At 37.9% G+C, this 19,285-nt stretch overlaps 1 protein-coding gene across 1 annotated transcript in view; it reads left to right on the plus strand.

Annotated features, from left to right (window-relative positions):
• The window catches only part of Non2 (upstream activation factor subunit spp27 homolog Non2), a 30,673-nt gene extending 11,591 nt beyond the window's left edge, over positions 1-19,082 (plus strand). Inside the window, exons 3-7 of the mRNA XM_083126835.1 lie at positions 3,221-3,449; positions 4,667-4,828; positions 6,177-6,332; positions 6,677-6,731; positions 16,983-19,082. Of these exons, the coding sequence (XP_082982961.1) occupies positions 3,221-3,449; positions 4,667-4,828; positions 6,177-6,332; positions 6,677-6,731; positions 16,983-17,044 (664 nt within the window). The 3' untranslated portion in view covers positions 17,045-19,082. The remainder of the gene's footprint in view (positions 1-3,220; positions 3,450-4,666; positions 4,829-6,176; positions 6,333-6,676; positions 6,732-16,982) is intronic.
• The last annotated feature ends 203 nt before the right edge of the window (positions 19,083-19,285 follow it).

Raw genomic sequence — 19,285 nt, forward strand, 5'->3', positions numbered from 1 at the left:
AGTAGTAGCATATCTCCTTGCCAAACCAAAAGAAATATGTGCACAACAATCAGTGTGAAGGTTACGCTGATTCTTTGGTAATGCCCTTGTAATCAAGTACTCCCAGGTTCGATACCCAGTGGAGGCACATTGCAGTGGTTCGGATCCCACTTTAAACTGCATGTTCAGTCCCGATTAGCCTACCTGCATAAAGTGGACTTAGAACAATTTATTTGTGATGAACAAGTGGTCTTTTGGGAAAGCTACATCTCCAGAGGGGAAAGTCAGCAGTTGCAAACGTATGCAATCTCCTCAAGAACCACATACATCCTGCAGTCTGGTCCAAATGATGTGAGCTTCTGAGTACAGATTGCAACATGACAATGCTTGACCCATACTGTCGGTTCATCATACCACCAGAGATCCATCTTTTGAGTGTTTTCCACATCCACCATATTTGCCAGACCTCACCCACTGTGATTTTCACATCTTTGATTCACTCAAAGACAAACTTAGAGGCAACTCTGTAGGGTGGAAATATCATGCGTATAGTTGAAACATATGGTCTTTAACAATGAAGTATAGAGTTCGTTGGTAGGAGACGATTCAAATAAGCAAACTGGAGTCTGTTATACTGAACGCAACTTCAACTGGCGGCTGGGAAACGGCGAATCAGCAATCAGTTGAATTTTCTTCGACTGAGATCGGGCATTTTCGAGTCACAAGGTACCGAACGTTGTTTGCGGGATGAAACAAATGAGTGTTGGGTGCACCACATGTTGCCAAACATACTGTAAAGTGAGAAAGAATCTTATGGAGCCAGGGTATTGTCAGCATCAGAAATCAGCGATGCAACTGCACATGCGGTCCTGAACGATGAAGTTTCCGAAAGGACAACCCGCAGGTCGGAATGTAGACAGACACATAGCCATATAAAGGCAACTGGCAAAAACAGAAGTACGCTTGGCAACGTTGCTTCGGGAGAGCGATGTGATCCCTTCAGCTTTTACTTCGCAACTGAGTTTGTTGACACCCATCGGACCACACGCCTCCAAAAATGATTGGGGAACAGAAATTGCCAGAAATAGCCATCAAGGCCAACCGCCAGTTGTAGTTGCGATCAATATAGTGGGCAACTCTTTAAGTGTAAGTGTATGCATTTTGTATTCAATCCATTTGAAGATTTAAAAAAATAAGGTTTTCATGTGACTATCCCTCATTTAAGAAGTACAGAGGGTGATTGCTTATATCAGACCGTGCTCCCATGTGCTTTGCACCATGCCATGAAGGCATATAGGGGTTAAGGAGTTAGGGCCCCACAAGAAAATCACAGCCGAAGGTGGGGGTGATGTGATATGCACCATGCCCCTGGCTGCCTTTATCCCCCAGAGTTTCCTCCAGGTACCCACTTGTAGAATGCTGGGTGGGTGCCAGAGCTACTTAAACAGGTGGAAAAATAAAACCGGTTTTCCCCCACTGCAGATTGAACCTGGGTCACTCGCATGGTAGTCAGATCCCCTATCGATTTTTTAACACTTGCAATGCTCAGTGTTGTTAGGTGGCTTGCCTTAAGTTAAAAAATAAACACACATTCCAAGCGCTAAATAAGCACACATTTGGATTGCTGCAATGGTCCAATTCTAAATCCTGTGTAGACTAACAAGTAAGTGTCATATCAGTGGCGTAGCGTTATAGTATGCCCGGCGTGCCCAGATTTAAAATTACAAAAATACTGCAAATATAAAGTAAATCTTGACTAATTTCATATATGTCTGACCTTCATGGCATTATAATAGCTATTTCTCGCGATCCGCTTGCAACGCTCCACTAACAACACTCGTTCTAGCATTTTTTTTTCAATGCCTTTCCTGACCGGACGCCAAGCAGGGTCGGCGTACAGGACCCTATATTCCTTGCTGCCTTTCTGGAGGGAAAGCTTGGATCTTTAAAGCTCGTGCCCAAATGCTCTCTCTTATGCCAGCGTATGGAGCAGAGAGCTACGTGATTGGTTCATGTGACCTTTCCTGCCTTCTGAAGCAGACGACAGCAGTAGAATTCCTACCCGGTTCTTCGCGCTCGTGCCACTCGTGCTATGTGTTGCTACAATACGCAATATTGACTGATGTAACTTTACCAAACTGAAATATAGCACTTCTTAATGTCCACTGCGTTGTATAATTTATCGCACGAACAGCGATGTGCATTAAAAACTAAAAGATCAACACAGTTTTTGGCAAATAAGTTCCTGAAGCCTGTGGCTGCTCTACCACTTAATAAAAAAAAATAAAAAAAAAGTTTTGCGGGTTATTATTTTTTCATTATTATGTATCTGCTTAATATTGTGTCAATGGAAATGTTTAGCATTCATTTGAAAACTCTTAACATCGAATGGTCTCTGAACAAAATTATTTTAAAATGTTTATCAACATTCTCAAGACGTAATAAACAGTGGTCTGAATTACTAATCGGCACTGTTACGTTAGTAGAGTGTACGATAGTTGGATCATCCGCCCACCTTCGTGTCAGAGTGTTTTGCACATCGTGCCAAGATGACAGAGGCCCCTGATTCGAATCCCAGGGTGAGCATGGGTGTTCTTTGTGAGTGTCCCTTCATCAATATCATCAACACTCATATTCATATTCACGATTAACCAAAAGTGGCAGAAAAGCGAAGTAAAGTAAACGAGATCAATCATTAGTTGGATCATTCACAACAATTACGTCTACTGTTGTCCAGAGGCTTGTGATTCAGGTAGGTTTTATAATGATTTGTGTCATGCCGAAAGGTATAAAACACCAGAGTTCAAAACATTTGTTGCAAAGTGAGGCATCTAATTTTCTAGCTAAAAACTGCATGGATGATGATGCTTTATTGCAAACCCAGCTGACTTCAGGCAAATAAACAACACGTGTGGCGACTAATTCCATAAGTAAATTATTAAGCAAAAAAGGGCCGACCTTTCCTTCGGGCTTGGCGTTCCCACCCGAAATGCCCATGATACGCCACTGGAAAATATTGGAACTTTTCGCAGTACCCCTGTAAGCCAGCCACGGTGCCTTGTGTGCTGCAGCACACACTTTGGAAACACTGGTTTATATTATTTGAAGGTATAAATTTATATAGTGTAAAGCTCGCACTAAAATCAAATAAAAATTACAGAACCAGAATTTTGTTATGTAGCCACAAGTACATATCATAAAACTAGCCTACCTATAGCCTTGGCTCTATCTTTGTTCACAGAAAGAAGGAAGTGGATGACCTCGTCATGGAGTGCTTAGAGGAGAAGCAGGACGGAAAGGCTGGAGGCAAGAAGCGAAAGACTGAGGATGATGATGACGAGGACGAAGAAGATGAAGAGGAGGAGGAGGAAGAAGAAGAAGAGGAGGAGGAGAAGAAAAAGCCTGCAAAGAAACCTGCACCACAGAAACGACAAAAGAAAACCAGCGATGAAAGTGAAGAAGCATCAGAGGTAAATTTATTCTGTAATTTGCATCTATAGCTTTACACCATATAAGGGAGGGCTTTATTTATTATTATTGAGTACATTTATGTCAAATATGTTTTGTTTCTAATTCAGTTTAGAAGTGCCATTAGGTGATGCAAAATGAAGTAAGAACGTCTAATCTGCAATTTGTTCAGATGCTACAAATACTCTGAGCACTACTAATCTCTTCTAATAACTATATCAGTTTCCACTGGAAAGCTTAAATAGAAAACATAAATTCGCATCAGGAAGTATGCAAGAGAAAACTTTGTGTTTAATCCCCTCCTTATCATTTTATCTTCTGTTTAAACATACATATAGATAAATGTATTTAATGACATTGTACATTGTTGCAATTGCTTATCTAATATCGTTGATAATATTTTAAAGTTGTTACCTTCATTTATATGCATAAAACTTCTGATGTTTGAGTGGCAGACCTTGTACGTTCCACTTCCAGAATATTGTACGTTTTGAAGTATTGTTTATAGGGTCCCTCGACAGTGGCCCACTGAGTGGTACATGTGTGGAGTATTTGTATATATTCCTTGACACTGGTCAGTGGCTTAACAAAAATGCCCCATGTGAGGCAAAGTACCGCATTATAGAATAGAATGCAGTAGAACTGTGCGTAGACTTTACAATTGCATTTACTTTGCAAAGTAGAGTATTTAGCAAATGGTAACGATTATTTACACAGTAGTGACGCAGAATGTAAGAGACCCTGACGTAAGAGACCAGTGACGCGGTACCCTTTTCTGAATGAAGACAGTGGATCTTCGAAATTAATAGGATTGAACCATTAAATTGTGCAACGCGGAAGTACGAAATCTCCTAAATTTCACGTAAGTAATTTTAAACCGCAACCACCATGAATATTAGAACGTTGCTTTTAAATATTCATAATTTCATGTAAGATCATTATTTAATCACAAAATCCATTTCTACCTGCTGCTGTTGCCTGAATAATGAAAATTATCCATTATTTACAGAATATTTAATCTGCAAAAGTGTCATGTAGCATTTTTATGGACCCTGCTAGATTCCGAAAGTATCGGCCAGTATCGATGATTACATTTGAACTTTGTAGTTTGATGTCTGTAATGCTGTATTCTTACAGTGTTGAATGCCAAAGCATTTGTGAGTATAATGGAGGCTATTTGGAAGGAATATATTCTTGAAGTATAATTTTTGTTTTGCAGGGTGAAGGTAGTGAAGAGGAGTATAGCCCAGGTAAGAAGAAGGCTCCACCCAAAAAGGCAGGCAAACCAAAGAAGAAGAAGGGAAGTGACAGCGATGAGAATTCCGATGACGATTGGTCAAAGTCACGTCGTGCTCCCCCAGCCAAGAAAGGAGGCGGCACTGTAAGTTCACATGCTCTATTATTGCATTCAATTTTATACTTATCTCCTAGTCAGTTATCAAGTATGAGATTAGCTTTGCATTTTCGCAATACTTCCTGGTTTATGTGAACCAATTCACAGATTTCAGAATGAACTGTAAGTGTGGCATTGTGTAAATACCGTATTTATGCATGTATGATGGGGACCTGATTTTTGATGGGGAAAAGCAACAAACAATTATATCTCGTATATAATGCATGGTACAATTCAGGTTCAAGAAATGGCTTTGTTAGTTGTAGATCGTAAAGCTTTTGCTATGCCGATCAAGCCCGAATGACAGTATACCTATTTCATGAGTCACCAACCCACGCCAGCTCCCCTCCCCCCTCCCTCCACTGTGTTTAGCATCCAAATGCTTTCACTTCTGTAATCATCTTGTTCATTCTGTAGTAGAAGAAAGCGAGATGAAAATTGTTAATGGATTTGCAGCGCTCTGAAAGTTACTCAGGTGTCGCAAAACGTTCCATTACAAAGTGCAAAAATCATGGGAAATGGCCATTTCACTTTTATAGTTTTTTTTATTAATATTATTACTAGAAAAGTCCAATCTGGCAATTTGTAGTATTTGTACATGTTGATATATATGTGTTATATGCAGTGACATAGTGAAGTGGAAAAATGCATGGTTTTAAAGTTGGTTGTCTCAATTATTCTGTGCATAATACGCACCAGGTTTTGGATGCAAAATTTTTGGAAAAAAGTGCACATTATACGTGAGTAAATACGGTATTTCAACTTCTTTTAAAATATGTGCATCTAGAAATCAAGTGAGCACCTAAAGTAATTGATGGGATTTTGTAGTTGTAGAACTGAGTGCTTTTTTTTTTTTTTTTTTTTTTTTTTTTTTTTTTTTTTTTTTTTTTTTTACTAATTTGAGCAATTTTATGTTGCTTCAATGAGATGATGTCAGTATCATAGCAGTCTTGAATACTATATAATATGTAATCAACTATTTACATAATGATACTGTGGAACTTTGATTTTTATATTTCTGGATTTTACTTTTTCTTGCTTTTTTCATTTCATTTTCTTGTTCCAATGAAGCAAAATATTACAATTTTTTTTTTCCAGATTATGCCATTTTCCTGCATTATAAGTTTGTTAAACACAGTTCCTTGAAAAATGTTTGTTCCACTGTCTCTCTTTGTTACTATTAAAAGTTACAATATTGGAAAGTTGTTTACAATTTTCTTTTCACATTTTTTTAAATGCCCCTCATAGGTGTACAGTGATTTGCTTTAAATTTACATTAAGTTGTTAATTTTGAAAACAATTCATTCTGACGTTTTGTTATCTATTTCTATTCCAGGCCAAACGAGGTGGAGGTGGCAAGCGTGATGGAACTGGCTACACTCGTGCGTACACTCTGAGCTCCGATCTGGCAGCCCTGATGGGAGCAGATGCCATGCCCCGCCATGAAGTAGTGAAGAAAATCTGGGCCATCATCAAGGAGAGGAACCTCTATGTAAGTGTAAACCACCATTAACTATAGTGCAGTTGAGAGTTTGTGCAACCTGATCTTGAAGTGTGTGTTTTATCGTATATAGCATTGTCAACTGGTGGCAATATTTGAGGATTGATATTCATTACGCAGCATGTGTTCGACAACTAAAGTCTTGAGTAGGTCCCTAGAAGTTACGTTGGAAGGATCATTTGCTGTATTGGGTTGCATACATGCAGGTTAGATTTTCAGTGCTTCTAGTGTAGAATCTAAGCACTTTCGATGTAATGTTTATAAGGAAAAGATGCTAACCATGTTTATTTTCCTGTTGACTGCTGTAATTCACTGTGATTTTATTTTTCTTACAGGACCCCAAAAACAAGCAGTTTGCTATTTGTGATGATGAATTATTGAAAGTCTTTGGTAAGTAAATTTTGAAATTATTTATTATAATTGTTTGATGTCTGGCTTTCAGGTATGGATGTATTTTGCATTTGAATATTTTTTTAAACATGTTGGACATAATTGTCTTAATTTCTACTACTCACCAACACTGAAAAGAAGTCATAATGCAGCATTTGTAATAAAAGAAAATCATTGTAATAATTTTTCCATGAAGAACATGGAGTAGGGCTCTGTGATAGTGGTAGTGGTGTGATCTGTACCGTGCTCTGACCACCTTTGCTCCTCAGCATCATGAAGTACCTATTGACAAGAAGCTGGCTGACGCCAGACCTGTGTTCACACTGACATCAGTTGAAAATTTTCTTCAACCCTTACAACATGGAGTCGAGCTGTTTTCTTGGTATTTTGGCTAGATACCGGGTGGTCAAAAAGTCCTGGAACTGTCACATATCGTGAGAAATACACATCGAATCGGAAAACGAAAAAATACGTGTTTAATAAGTGAAAGAAAGCTATTCAATGATATCACACTTGATTCCCCAGGGGCGGGGCAACTGTGAAATTTTAAATGGAAACCCCCATTTTGTATTGTAGAATCAGATAAAGGACTTCATTCCGAGCCCAACGAGCTATCACCCATCCTCGTAGCTCAATTAGGAATGGTGATATGGCAATTTTAAATTTTTCGCAAGGGAAAAAAAAAAAAAAAAAAAAGATTCCAAATTTGCAATCGCTTTCAATCTAGCTCAAGTAGGGGGGCAGAGCAGAGCATCCCTTTGAAATTTTTTTGGGTCTTATGAAATTTTCACTTTTTTTCCTTTTCCTTGCGAAAATTTAAAATCGCCATATCACCATTCCTAATTGAGCTAGGAGATGGTTGATAGCTTGTTGGGCTCTGAATGAAGTCCTCTTTCCGATTCTACAATACAAAATGGGGGTTTCCATTTAAAATTTCACAGTTGCCCCCCCACCTCCAGGGGCAGGGGTGGAATCAAGTGTGATGATATTGAATAGCTTTCTTTCACTTATTAAACATGTATTTTTTCGTTTTCCGATTCGATGTATATTTCTCACAATATGTGACCGTTCCGGGACTTTTGGACCACCCGGTATGTAGGGAGCTGCTTTCAGTGGGAAATTTCAAGTTTCATGCTTTCTATTAATAACATTTACCTAATATCTCTGAAACTACTAATTGTAGCATTAATAGAACAAATTTGAAAAGAAACAACTTTCCTAAATTTGACCATCCTCTACGGAGGTCAAGCGTGAACTGAAGTTGCAAAAAGTATCACTGTATTGCCCTGGGTATGATTCAATATTCTACAAATAATTGCACTCATTGTTTATACTTACAAAAAAAGAATAATTTTGAATGTGAAGCAACAGTCCTTGTATATCCAGAAAAATAAAGAAAAAAGGCATTCTGAAGAAAGAAAATTATATCTGAAACAATTACAAAATTTAGCTATTCTCTGCTTAGGTCATGCCAGGGTGGAGACTTTAAAATAGCACATGCATGTGGTGTTATATAAGCTACTCTCCTACAAAAAGTATGTGCTTCTTCTAGAAAGTCACTCTGGGAAAAATGACTGAAAACGAGTTTTGTTAATTGTGCTGTACCATGCCATATTTCATGGGAATACTTGTTGGCACATTATATGTACTGTCATATTGTAAGGGTTAAAATCTCATGCCACCTGCCGATGTCTCTATATGATAAAAATGACTTGTTTTAACCTTCCTATGGATACCCACTTTTATGCTTCCAATGCTGCAGTTTTAAATATGTAAGTACTCCTGTTTCATAATTTCTTGCCAAGCTGACTACCTTTTATTGTATGAAAATGTTCTGCCCGCAGATGACCCACACCACAAATCAAGCCCAGGTATCCTACAGAATAGATCTCTTGGAACTACAGGATGTTCCAGTTATCATACTCATCTGTGTAGATGGTTGTGTACATCAGACCAAGCCCTTTCGAATTCCTCAACCTGTCAAAAGCTGGCAGGATAATTCCTCCATAACTAAGAGAGGCTACATTATCAGAGTGCATTGCCTATAGTGCAGTGTTCATTAAAGGAGCAAGGGATTGCTACGCTCCTTGCAGCTACCCCATCACCGTGACTTACCTTGCTAGCTTAGTAGAGACATGATGTTCGATCTGCAGTGTTCGGGTAAGCTACTTCTTCCTCCTTGAAGTCCAGGGTCCACACATCCACAAGCGATTTCAGTAGTGCAACTGGAATTCTGTATTGCAATAAAAGCATGGAAATAATAGTATAAACTAGGATTTATTAATCTTTAAATTATGGATGGGACAAGTTAATTGATTCTCATCTCGGTATCGTCCAAGACACGCATATCGGTTTATTGGTAAAATTACTGATTAGCGTATTTACGCGTGTATAACGTGCACTTTTTTCCAAAATTTTTGCCCCAAAACTGTGGTGCTTATTATGTATGGAATGATTCGGACAGCCAAAATGAAATCACACAATTTTTTTTCTCTATGTCACTGCGTATAACATGTATATATCTACAGATTGTCTTTCTTTAGCAATAATAATTTTAAAAAATAACTTAAAAGCGAAATGGCCATTTTCCATGAGTTTTCACTTAGTATTGGAAAGTTTTGCGACATCGAGAAAAGCAGCACCCTTCTGGCGGCATTCAAGCACGTGCCTCCTATTCACACGGGAGGCGTATCAAGCGGTATTTTTCGCGGGAGAAATAACTTCCACAAAAATTGTTTTCACCTTAGAAACTGTCATGAACAGAGATCAGGTGAAAAATACGTTTTTTGCACCCATTTTATTTGCATTCATTCCCCTCACTAGCACACTACGGCCCGCAAGTGGGTCTGATCTAAAAATAAACACCAGACCATGCTTCGGTGATATCCAATAGCACTTGACCTCTGCCCTCCCCTCCCCCAAGTGCACCAATGTTACCCCGCAGTCGACGGCCGCTAAGCAACATGCCAGGTTTGTTTTGCCATTCGTTTGCTCTTGGGTACGCGAGAAGAGATCGAATATGCTTGGATGTAATTTTAAATCGACCTTGTAGCGGACAACTTCCGGTAACCACTGTTCTTTGTTCCCTGTAACATTTCATAAAGAAGCGAAACTGTTAGAGATAATCAAAGCCACATAGGCCAACTAAAGATCGTCAACCCTCTTATTGCATTTTTATCCAGGTTTCCACAAAAGTTCACTTCGATCTTACGTGCATCATAACTCCCGTTTACCTCTTCATGCATTTTCATAACTGTGCCGATGTCCTAATATTTGCCAAAAGTGTTCCGTTGTCCGAGTGACTTCTCTCTCTTTTCTTCTCAGCAAACCTTGAGGGCGGGATTGTTTTCTTGCTCATGTGTGCACACATGCTGATTACAGGCGAGGTTGGAAGTAAACCGCTCTTCCTTTCCTTTGACTTTTAAAATGGGCAACCAGTTCTGGATGCATTCTTGAAAACTAACAAAAACCATAGGACAAGTAAAAGAAAAAAAAGCCCCCCCCCCCCTCCCAGCTCGCCACTGGTCTGCACGGCAATGTAATAATTGCAGAATTCAGGTCCTGTGTGTTTTTTTTTTTAAATGCCTGTATTATTGTCTGTTGCAAGGTAAAACGTAAAGAAAGGGTCATTTCTTTCTTCTTCACACAGCTGATAAAAGTTCCGCCTTTGACAGTTGTGTTATCTTTGAAATAAGGAGGATTTTCCCTTCGACCACCTGTTGCTCGAACTTCCTGCCTGTCGCCTTGTTTTTACACTGCAGCTGGTGGCAGTGTTTTGTCTAGCATCTGCGAAGTTGTCGCTTGCTCAGGGTGAAGGCAAAAGTCATTGTTTTGAATCTCGCAAAGCTGTTTTGATTTGATAAGGAAAAATCGATCTTCAGAAAGAAAAACAGGAGTTAAAACAACTTCATGTTCTGCACCTTCTGATAAACAAAACTGTCAATTTTATTTTGCATCTGACACAAGGATAAACTTCTATAACACTCAGTGCAAGGAAATGCACACAATATAATCCCCGCATATCTTCACAACCATTCATGGGGAGGAGGGGGGTGCTCGTTGTGTAAGCTGAGAAAGATTTTTAAAAAAAGTGCTCAATGTATAAGCTGACACCGATTAACATGAGAGTAAATAACGATCCCCCATTTTGATATCTGAAAATGCGCAGGTTTCATAAAGGTTGTTTTGAAGTAATTTTATGCTTTTGAGCTAATGGGGACTAAATATACAGTTTCACTTTAGTGAAATCCAATTCCAAACCAAAATGATTATCGAGTGCAACACTGTTCAATGTGTCTTAGAATATGCATTGGGTGCAAACAAATCGCAAGCTGCACATTTCCTTTTTCAGGCTGGCTTACAATGCAACTCAAGGAAGTGTATGGACTGCTCCCTGGAATAGGGGAGAGGGTGAATTAGAAGTTGGTTGAAGGAGGGAAAACGTGACTTTTTTACAATGTATTTTACACAGCCGAACCAGATCGAAATTTACAGCCACACTTTTTTTTTTTTTCTTTTTTGGGCCTAGAAACGTAAGATCTTCCAAGAGATCTTATCTTACCAGTTCATCTTGTAACAGACAATGCTATAGTAGACCCGTATTAAATCCAACATTCATTCTGCCCGATTATCTCCCACTTCGAAATAACTACCTTTTTCCCGGGAACTGTGAAAGGTTGTTGTATTGAGAGTTGACTAACAAATATGAAGGTAAAATAATTACGTCAACACTTACCAAATAGAAATAACTACTTTATATTTACTGCACTATTGCAGCTTGACTCACGTATATAAATAATAACGTTTACACTTAATTTCGTCATTCACTCCCAGTTACTAATACAAGCTGTCTGAAATGTCCTCACTTCCATCCATCTTGTTCGATATTCCCGTTACTGTAAAACTTTTGATCGCTCAGGGAGATAGAGTTCCATGCCTCACAAACCCATTCATAAAAAATCATCAGCGACGCACGTTTCACCCTCCCGTTTGGTGCGAGATCATCACATCTATTGTAAGCATCACACACTGCGACCTTGAACAGGCGGTTGAGAACTTTGTTCCCTCCTCTCCTATGAAAAGCCTAACATCTGGAAGTTCAAGGTCGCATGGTGAATGCAGCAGTTACGAAAGCAAGGAAAAGGCTAGTTTTCATGTTCTACTGATTAATTTTAAATGAAATACGTAAATGTTAGTCCAACACTAAGAAAGTCATTTCTGGGACCTGAATTGTACTGCGCATTATATACGAGATATATTTTTTGTTGCTTTTTCCCATCAAAAATAAGGGTGAGTATTATACACGCGTAAATATGGTATTTTACCAATCTGATATATCTATAAATATTTATCAAAACACACATTCATTATACAGGTCAATGAACCTTTCAGGCTCTTCAAAGACCATTTTGAATTTTATATTGGATAGGTATTGGAAAATTTTATATCGGTATTGGCTTAAATTTCATATCGGCTCATTCCTACTATAATTTTTTGTCAAAGAGAATACTTTTCCACACTCGCAAAATAAAGTAATTCACGGATCCATCCAGAAAAGAGGGGGGATCGCATAAGCCTAACTCTCGCTCCGCAACTGTGCCTCTTTCTCTTTTAAGAGTGATTGAAACTATTTGTGTGATATTTTATTAATAGTACTTGCCATGTTACATGTGAATAGTCATTAATCGAGTTCCGTACTAAAACAATAATAAAGATAGCCATGCTGGAAAATTTATAATTTGGCTTTTGAATAGAAAACATTAAGAAGTGAGTATAAAATAACATAGTGCAGATTTTAAATGTAGTGCTTTGCTATTTACATTGAGATAATATTATTTATGTGATGTTTTATATAATTATTAAAGGTAAAATAAATAAAACTGCTTACATAAAGAAAGGCATACTACGAATAAAGTGATATGTAATAGACACATGCAGGGTGATGACAGACCTGGAAAACTGGGAAATGTCAGGGAATATTGCCTGTATTGACTTTTTTTTTTATATGCGATAGAATGAATGTGCTAGGCTTTTGCTTTGAAAGATGTCATTACGTAGCGCTGCATGAAAACAGGAAATCTAGTTGCTAAATCTCGGCCTCAACTTTTAGGCCCCTTTTATGCACAACACAACCACAGCAGCGCCAGAACAGAAGCCAGTGATGGGGAGAGGAGAGGGAGAGAGAAATTTCCGGAGGGGCAGACAGATTTGATAAGCCTCTAAATATCACGTGGAAAATGCATTGAATTATCATTTTTCTTGTCTGTATGGAAGTAGTAAGGGGACAGAACAGCCAACAGATGGAGGGTGGGGGAGGGGCATTACCACTGTGGCGCTGTCTGATAGTTGTTGGACGTCGTACAATGGCATTTTGTCGGACATTCTGAAGGAACATGGAAACAAAAAGGGCACTATGCAACCTTGTATTTTGTTGAATGTCGTGGTACATGTCTGATGAACATTTAGGCTCCATTGATGCACACAATTTTTGTCGGATATTGCCATCCAACTAATGTTGAACTTCGACAAAATGTTCACTACAACGTGGAACAAAAATCGCATGCATGGCCTTCTTATGTAATTGATTTTTGTTGGATGTCTTCGAACTGCAACATCTGACAAAAATTCCATGCATAAACAGAGTCTTCTACATCTGAGTTTGTCTGGTGTGGTACAACATTTCATTGATCAAACTTTTTGGCTCCTTATATGCACGACCACTTTCAAATGCCTTGGCCCCAAAAATAATTTTTTAACCAAACATTTTAATTTTTTTATTTTAAAAGGGAGCAAGATCAAATTTGAGCACCTGGAAAAAGAAATAGAAGGGATCCGGATCCAAAAGTTCGTTTGTATAGAAAATGAGTTTTTGAGGCTATCCGCAAGCCCCCCCCCCCCCAATTTTGTGTGTAATTGAAGGTCAAAGACAAAGGGAGAAATGATATTTTCAAAGATAATTTCTTAGTTCGCGCCTTCTCCCCTAGAGCAAAGTAAAATAAAACGTTGCCAACAGATAGTACTCAAACACGTCAACTGGAGAAAGGAGACAAAGGAATTAATCAAATGTCAGAATTAATAAGCTTTTTCTTCTTTCTTCATTTCCTGTGACTCGAACCAGCATAACTATCTCTACGGGCCTACCGAATCATGGAGCTGGGTGGTAACACCAATGCCCGATCACCGATCTTCTTTTATTTGGAAGTAGGGGAGAGTGCTGCAAAGAAACCTGGATTTGAACTTATCACTACTGACGTTTTGGGACAGGTCCTTCCCCATTTACCCTGGCTTAGGGCTTAGCAGAAAAAAAAATGTGCGGGATTGAGGTCTTTCTCGTCCTGCTCCACCCTGTCCTCGTCTACGCCAGCTCTCCTTTTCTTTTGTTTCTTGGGAGGGAAAGATTGCCTCGATTCTGCACCTGAAGCAATAGACCGCGGGAATGATAAGCCCCGGAACGGAGTGTCCAGTGTATGGTTTGTTAGAGGCACTAACATGTAAGGGTTTTCTTTTGTAGCACATGTACTGGTTCGAATCCTAACCTAACCTAACCCATTTCGACAGTTGGGGTGGTGGGGGCACCATTTAACCTGACCACTATTTTCTCCAGGGGGGAAAGAGGCGGATTACTCTTGCATCCGCTTTGGAAGGGCCAACTGAGTCTTGATATATACACCAAAATTTTCAAGAGAAGGTGGGCATCGTGGAGATAATTCTTTTCTTTTCCGGCACCTTGCTTCCCGCTTGGGTGGCTTTGTGCTAACCACTCTGCCACGGAGGCCGACCTCACCTTGTAATCACCTACAAAATGAGTTTAGACTTCTCTCTCAGAATAGGATGATTTTTTCGTTAGAGTTGGGGTTGGGACCTGTCATACTGAAGGAGGATGGGGGGAGGGGAACTTGTGAAAGAAAGACAATCTGAAATATTTTTTTTCTTTCTCTCTGGTATATTTTCTTGGCCAATCTGCTTTTAAAAAAATTAAGACATCCTTCCATTCCCCCTCTTCCTCCTTTTCTTCTTTCAGGAGAGAGAGAGAGAGAAGGGAAAGTCGTTAGGTAGGAAAAGGTTCCGGGTCAAAATGGGGAAGTCTAGAAGATGAGACTGGCACAAAGGGAGAGAGAAAAACATCAAGTTCATCTAGTTTGGCTCATTTTCATCAGATACGTAAAGATCTCACACCAGTATTCGATCTGATGCCAAATAAAAAATATGTTATAACATAACATAAAGTCCCGGGCCCTAGTAATGAGCAATATATTTTCAAAAACAAGAGTCCCATCAATACATGCAAAGAAATTAAATCATCACAAAATACAGACTTCACTGAATGCATCGAGGTAGTGTGATGTCATTAGCTTTGATCGTGTGAGTGCAGCCAGTTGTTTCAAAATGGCTGACAGTGATGTTTCATTTCGACAACGTGCTGTGATTGAATTCCGTGATAAGAGGGAATTCCTGCTGCTGAAATTCAGAATAGACTTCGGCGCGCATATGGAGATGTATACATGGGTGTTAGCAGTGTTAGAAAAAGGGTAAAACATTTAAAGATGGAAATACAAGCATCAAAGATCAGCCTGGGCGTGGTCGCCAACGAACTATCTTCACGGATCGCAACATGGAAAGAGTTGACATCATCATTAAAGAAAACAGACTGGGTGGGGTCACTGTGGATGCAATTGCAGCAATACTTGAGAGAGGGGACAGTCAGTGCAGGGAATGATTGCAAGGTTAGGCTATCGAAAAATTTGTTGCCACTGGGTCCCACATTTATTGACGGCATACCACAAAGTGCAGCAAAAAGCACTGCTCAAAAACTTCTTCAGAGATATCGCAATGAAGGCGATGATTTTTTATTGAGTATTGTGAACCCGAAAGAAAGCCATTCCATGCTGACAGCAAAAAAGAAAGCAAAGACCACTGAAATACTCAAAGTAGTGCATCATTGTCTGCAAGCAGCTGGAAGGGAGTTCTATTGTAAGGGTATTTTCAAGCTTCCAGAAAGGTGGGGAAAATGCATGCAAAGAAATGGAGACTTCGTTGAAATGTAAAGAAAAGTCAGTAGATTATGATGCAGTATGTTTTTCTTTAATAAAATTCAAACTCTGTTCATGAAAAATTGTTGCTCATTACTTTCAGTACGTTAACTTATGAGGAGGGTAATATTTTGCCATTGTTTTCATATCAAGATATCATTCAATCTCTGCATGATAAATTTTATATTGATGCATAATTTTTTTTTTTATAAAAATGTTTTGGGACGTAATTGACTGTTATATTTTGTGTGTGTGTAACATTTTTATGTAAATATACATAAGATCTTAATTTTGAGTTTTTATGTTAGAGAACAGTGTAACCCTTTGCGGTCCTTCATTTCTGTATTTGATTATCCATCTTCACATGGCACCATGTGCTTTTATTTTCTTAATTTTTTTTAATATAAAATTAATTTTCTGCAGGTGGGTTTAGTCAGGAAACCCATTATTTTATGAAGATTTTCTCTTACCCTGCACTGAGTGTGAGAAAACATTCCTTTTCTTATTTTGTGTGTATTTTCTGCCACTTTTTGCCAATTGTATGGTGCTTAGATGAAATTGAATGAACACTTGCAAAGAAATACTCATGCCTAGGCTGGAAATGGAACTCAATCAGGGGTGGTGCCATGGTTGACCACTCAACACACTCAGCTATAGTGGTTTTATGCATATTTTGTATTCATGACATGAAAGTGTGTTGTAAGTTTTTTGACCTGCAGTGTGCAGGATTAAGAACTATTGTAAGACAAGCAGAACAGTCATGCCACAAGACAAAGAATTTCAGTGTAAAGAAAACTTCTTACTTTCTTGGATGCTTTTTTGAATGTTCACATAACTGCTGTTTCACAAATAAGATGAATATAAAAGAAAAGAGCTTACAGTTTTTCTGTCTGACACACTGTTTTCGTTACTTTCCTGGACTTTCCCCAGACATTCCAAGAACATTGAGAAAAAACTGTCAACACTAGTCCGAGGATAAAAAACTTTGTGGCTATCCCTCCACCTTCCTGTTTTATTATTTTATGCTTTTTACCTTTTGACAAATGGTGTGAATTTTTATAATGCTTCTTGGAAAGCTTGATTAAGGTCTAGGTTACAGGGCTGAAATGTATTGGAAACAGGATGACTAGTAAGTACTTTAATATAATATTCTTGTCATGCGTTTGTGTAGCTGTGTACAGCTGTTTCTTTTTAATGCTGAAGCAAACCTTTTCCATCGCAGGTGTGAAGCGCTTCCGCACATTTGGAATGATGAAGTACCTGAAAAACCACTTCATCGACTAACAGAAGGGATAAAGACTTTTCACCCCTAAAAAAAAAAGAAATAGTTTTCATCAGTTACTCTTTTTTTTCCCTGTGTGTGTGTGTTCAGAGCTGGAGGTCAGCTACAGTGATTAATTAATGCCTGGCCATTAAAGAAGAAAAGAAGGATGTAATCATTAGATTTGTGGACAATTTTTGCACTGTCCTGCTTAACTATATATTTGTCTGTCGTAAGAAGTCCAAAAGTGAATTCATTTTTTTTTCTTAATGCCATAGATGCAAGCACATTTTGTAGTGCCAAACAGATATTTTGGCAGCTTAATTCTGTTATTAATTTTTTCCTTCCCACTTGTAGAAATAAGCAGAGTTTTTACGTAAATGTTTGTGGTACATATTTACATAATGCGGTATAATCAGCTGTTAGAGTACTATATGTAAGTGTAAACGTTTCCAAAATCTGTAATGTGTTTCCATCTAACCAGCAGTGAATGTGGTTTAAATCTACATGTTGTGTGTGATGTTATTCATGAACCATTCTTTCTTTTTCTGTATCATCATTCTCATCAGTCATTTTTCTTTTTACTTTGATAACATGACACGCAGCATTTTCTATGTAGGATTAATGCATAATAAACCCCCTTATCTGGTGTACTCTCCTATTTGAACAACCTAAATTTTTACATTTATCATGAAATGAACACGGCAACTAGAATAGTCAAATTGAAAAAGGAATCTTTCATCAAAATTTGGGTTTATATTGATGAGTAAAAATAGCAACATTTTGTTCGGTTGCATTTAACATTGGCCATACTTATTTGTTGGACATTTTGCATGTTAGGTAATAAGAGATCCCATTGTCTGATCGAACAAAGCAGCAGCTTGCTTTTATTATCCTGGTTTTGTTGTGTGCGTAATCATCTCCCCTTAAGTAAGGAATAATGAATGGAAAACATTATGTATGGATCTGATAAGTTATTGTTTTGCTGAATATTAAAATGTTCTATTGTGATGACAGTGCAACAAAATATACTGGAGTGATTTTTTTTTAATTTCACTTGCATGTAAAATCACTGTTTAAATTTTTTTTGATGTCATGAAATTATGGTCACTGTTGTGTTCTTTCTATTTCACAATAATAAGAGTTTTCTTCAACACCCCCCAGTTCATAGTTCAGAATTAAGACATACTTGTACCGGTTCAAGTATTATTTTAATAATCACTGTATCTTCATAAGCTATTATGGAGTTTTTATTAACCGAAAATTCCCAACACTGTTCACAGCATGAACAGGCTTACGTTCTGGGAATGAAATACAGAGACTGTATATGTGCCAGAATCTCGTGAAAGATTTGATGAGGTTAATTTTTTTCCCTAAAAGTATTTTTTAGAAGGATAAGACTGACAAAACAACAAATATTTTAACTTTCATGCTCTGTGATTTGTTGTGTATGGAGAAATGTGAAGGCTGGTCTTGCATAATAAGTAAGTGAATGGATAAATCAATTTTATGTGTGCATTAATTATAGATATTTCCCCTTTGTACCAGTTCTTTACCATCTCTAGGTTCTTTGTTTTGATTGCTAAATATGCTGTTTTTGCCGATAATTTTTTTTTACTGTTTTGACAAGTCTGATATTTCTTAAATTGTATTGTTTTACATGTACAAACTTGGAAAGAAAGGTTTACAAAAATAAAAGTGTTTGAGTGACTAATATTGTTATTATACCTAGTCTCTTGTTACCTATGGCATTATGTTGAGATCGAATGTGTGATTTACTTATGTGATATAAAAGCATAATGTGTTCCTTTAAAAATTGCAGCATGAATTTTGCAACTAATACAATGATAAGGAAAAATATTTGTGTGTTCTGGTTTATTATTAAGGAGAAGTCATTTGGATGCATTATTCAGTATACATATTCCAACAAAGTAGGTACCATCAGCTCCCATATCTTTCTCATTCCTTGTTTAACCATCACATAGTCAGATTTTCAGTCTGGAATTATGTGTGTACTTATTTTTATTGTGAGGAATACATAATAAAGTGTATCTTTCTGTATATTTTGGTGTCTTAATTAACCTTCATTGATTTGTGACTAGTTTCATTAGTTCTAAGTAGATAGTGCTATATCAGGGGTGGAAATTAGTCAAAGGGTCCAAATTACTGATTTAACTCACCAAAATAAAGGGTATCTCAATAAGATGGGACATTTTGAAATGTGGAGGGGGTTGTAGAGAATAGTCGTAAGAGATTTATCATGG

Source organism: Lepisma saccharinum, chromosome 8 (assembly GCF_977018435.1).
Source record: "Lepisma saccharinum chromosome 8, izLepSacc3.1, whole genome shotgun sequence".
Classification (NCBI taxonomy): Eukaryota; Metazoa; Arthropoda; class Insecta; order Zygentoma; family Lepismatidae; genus Lepisma; species Lepisma saccharinum.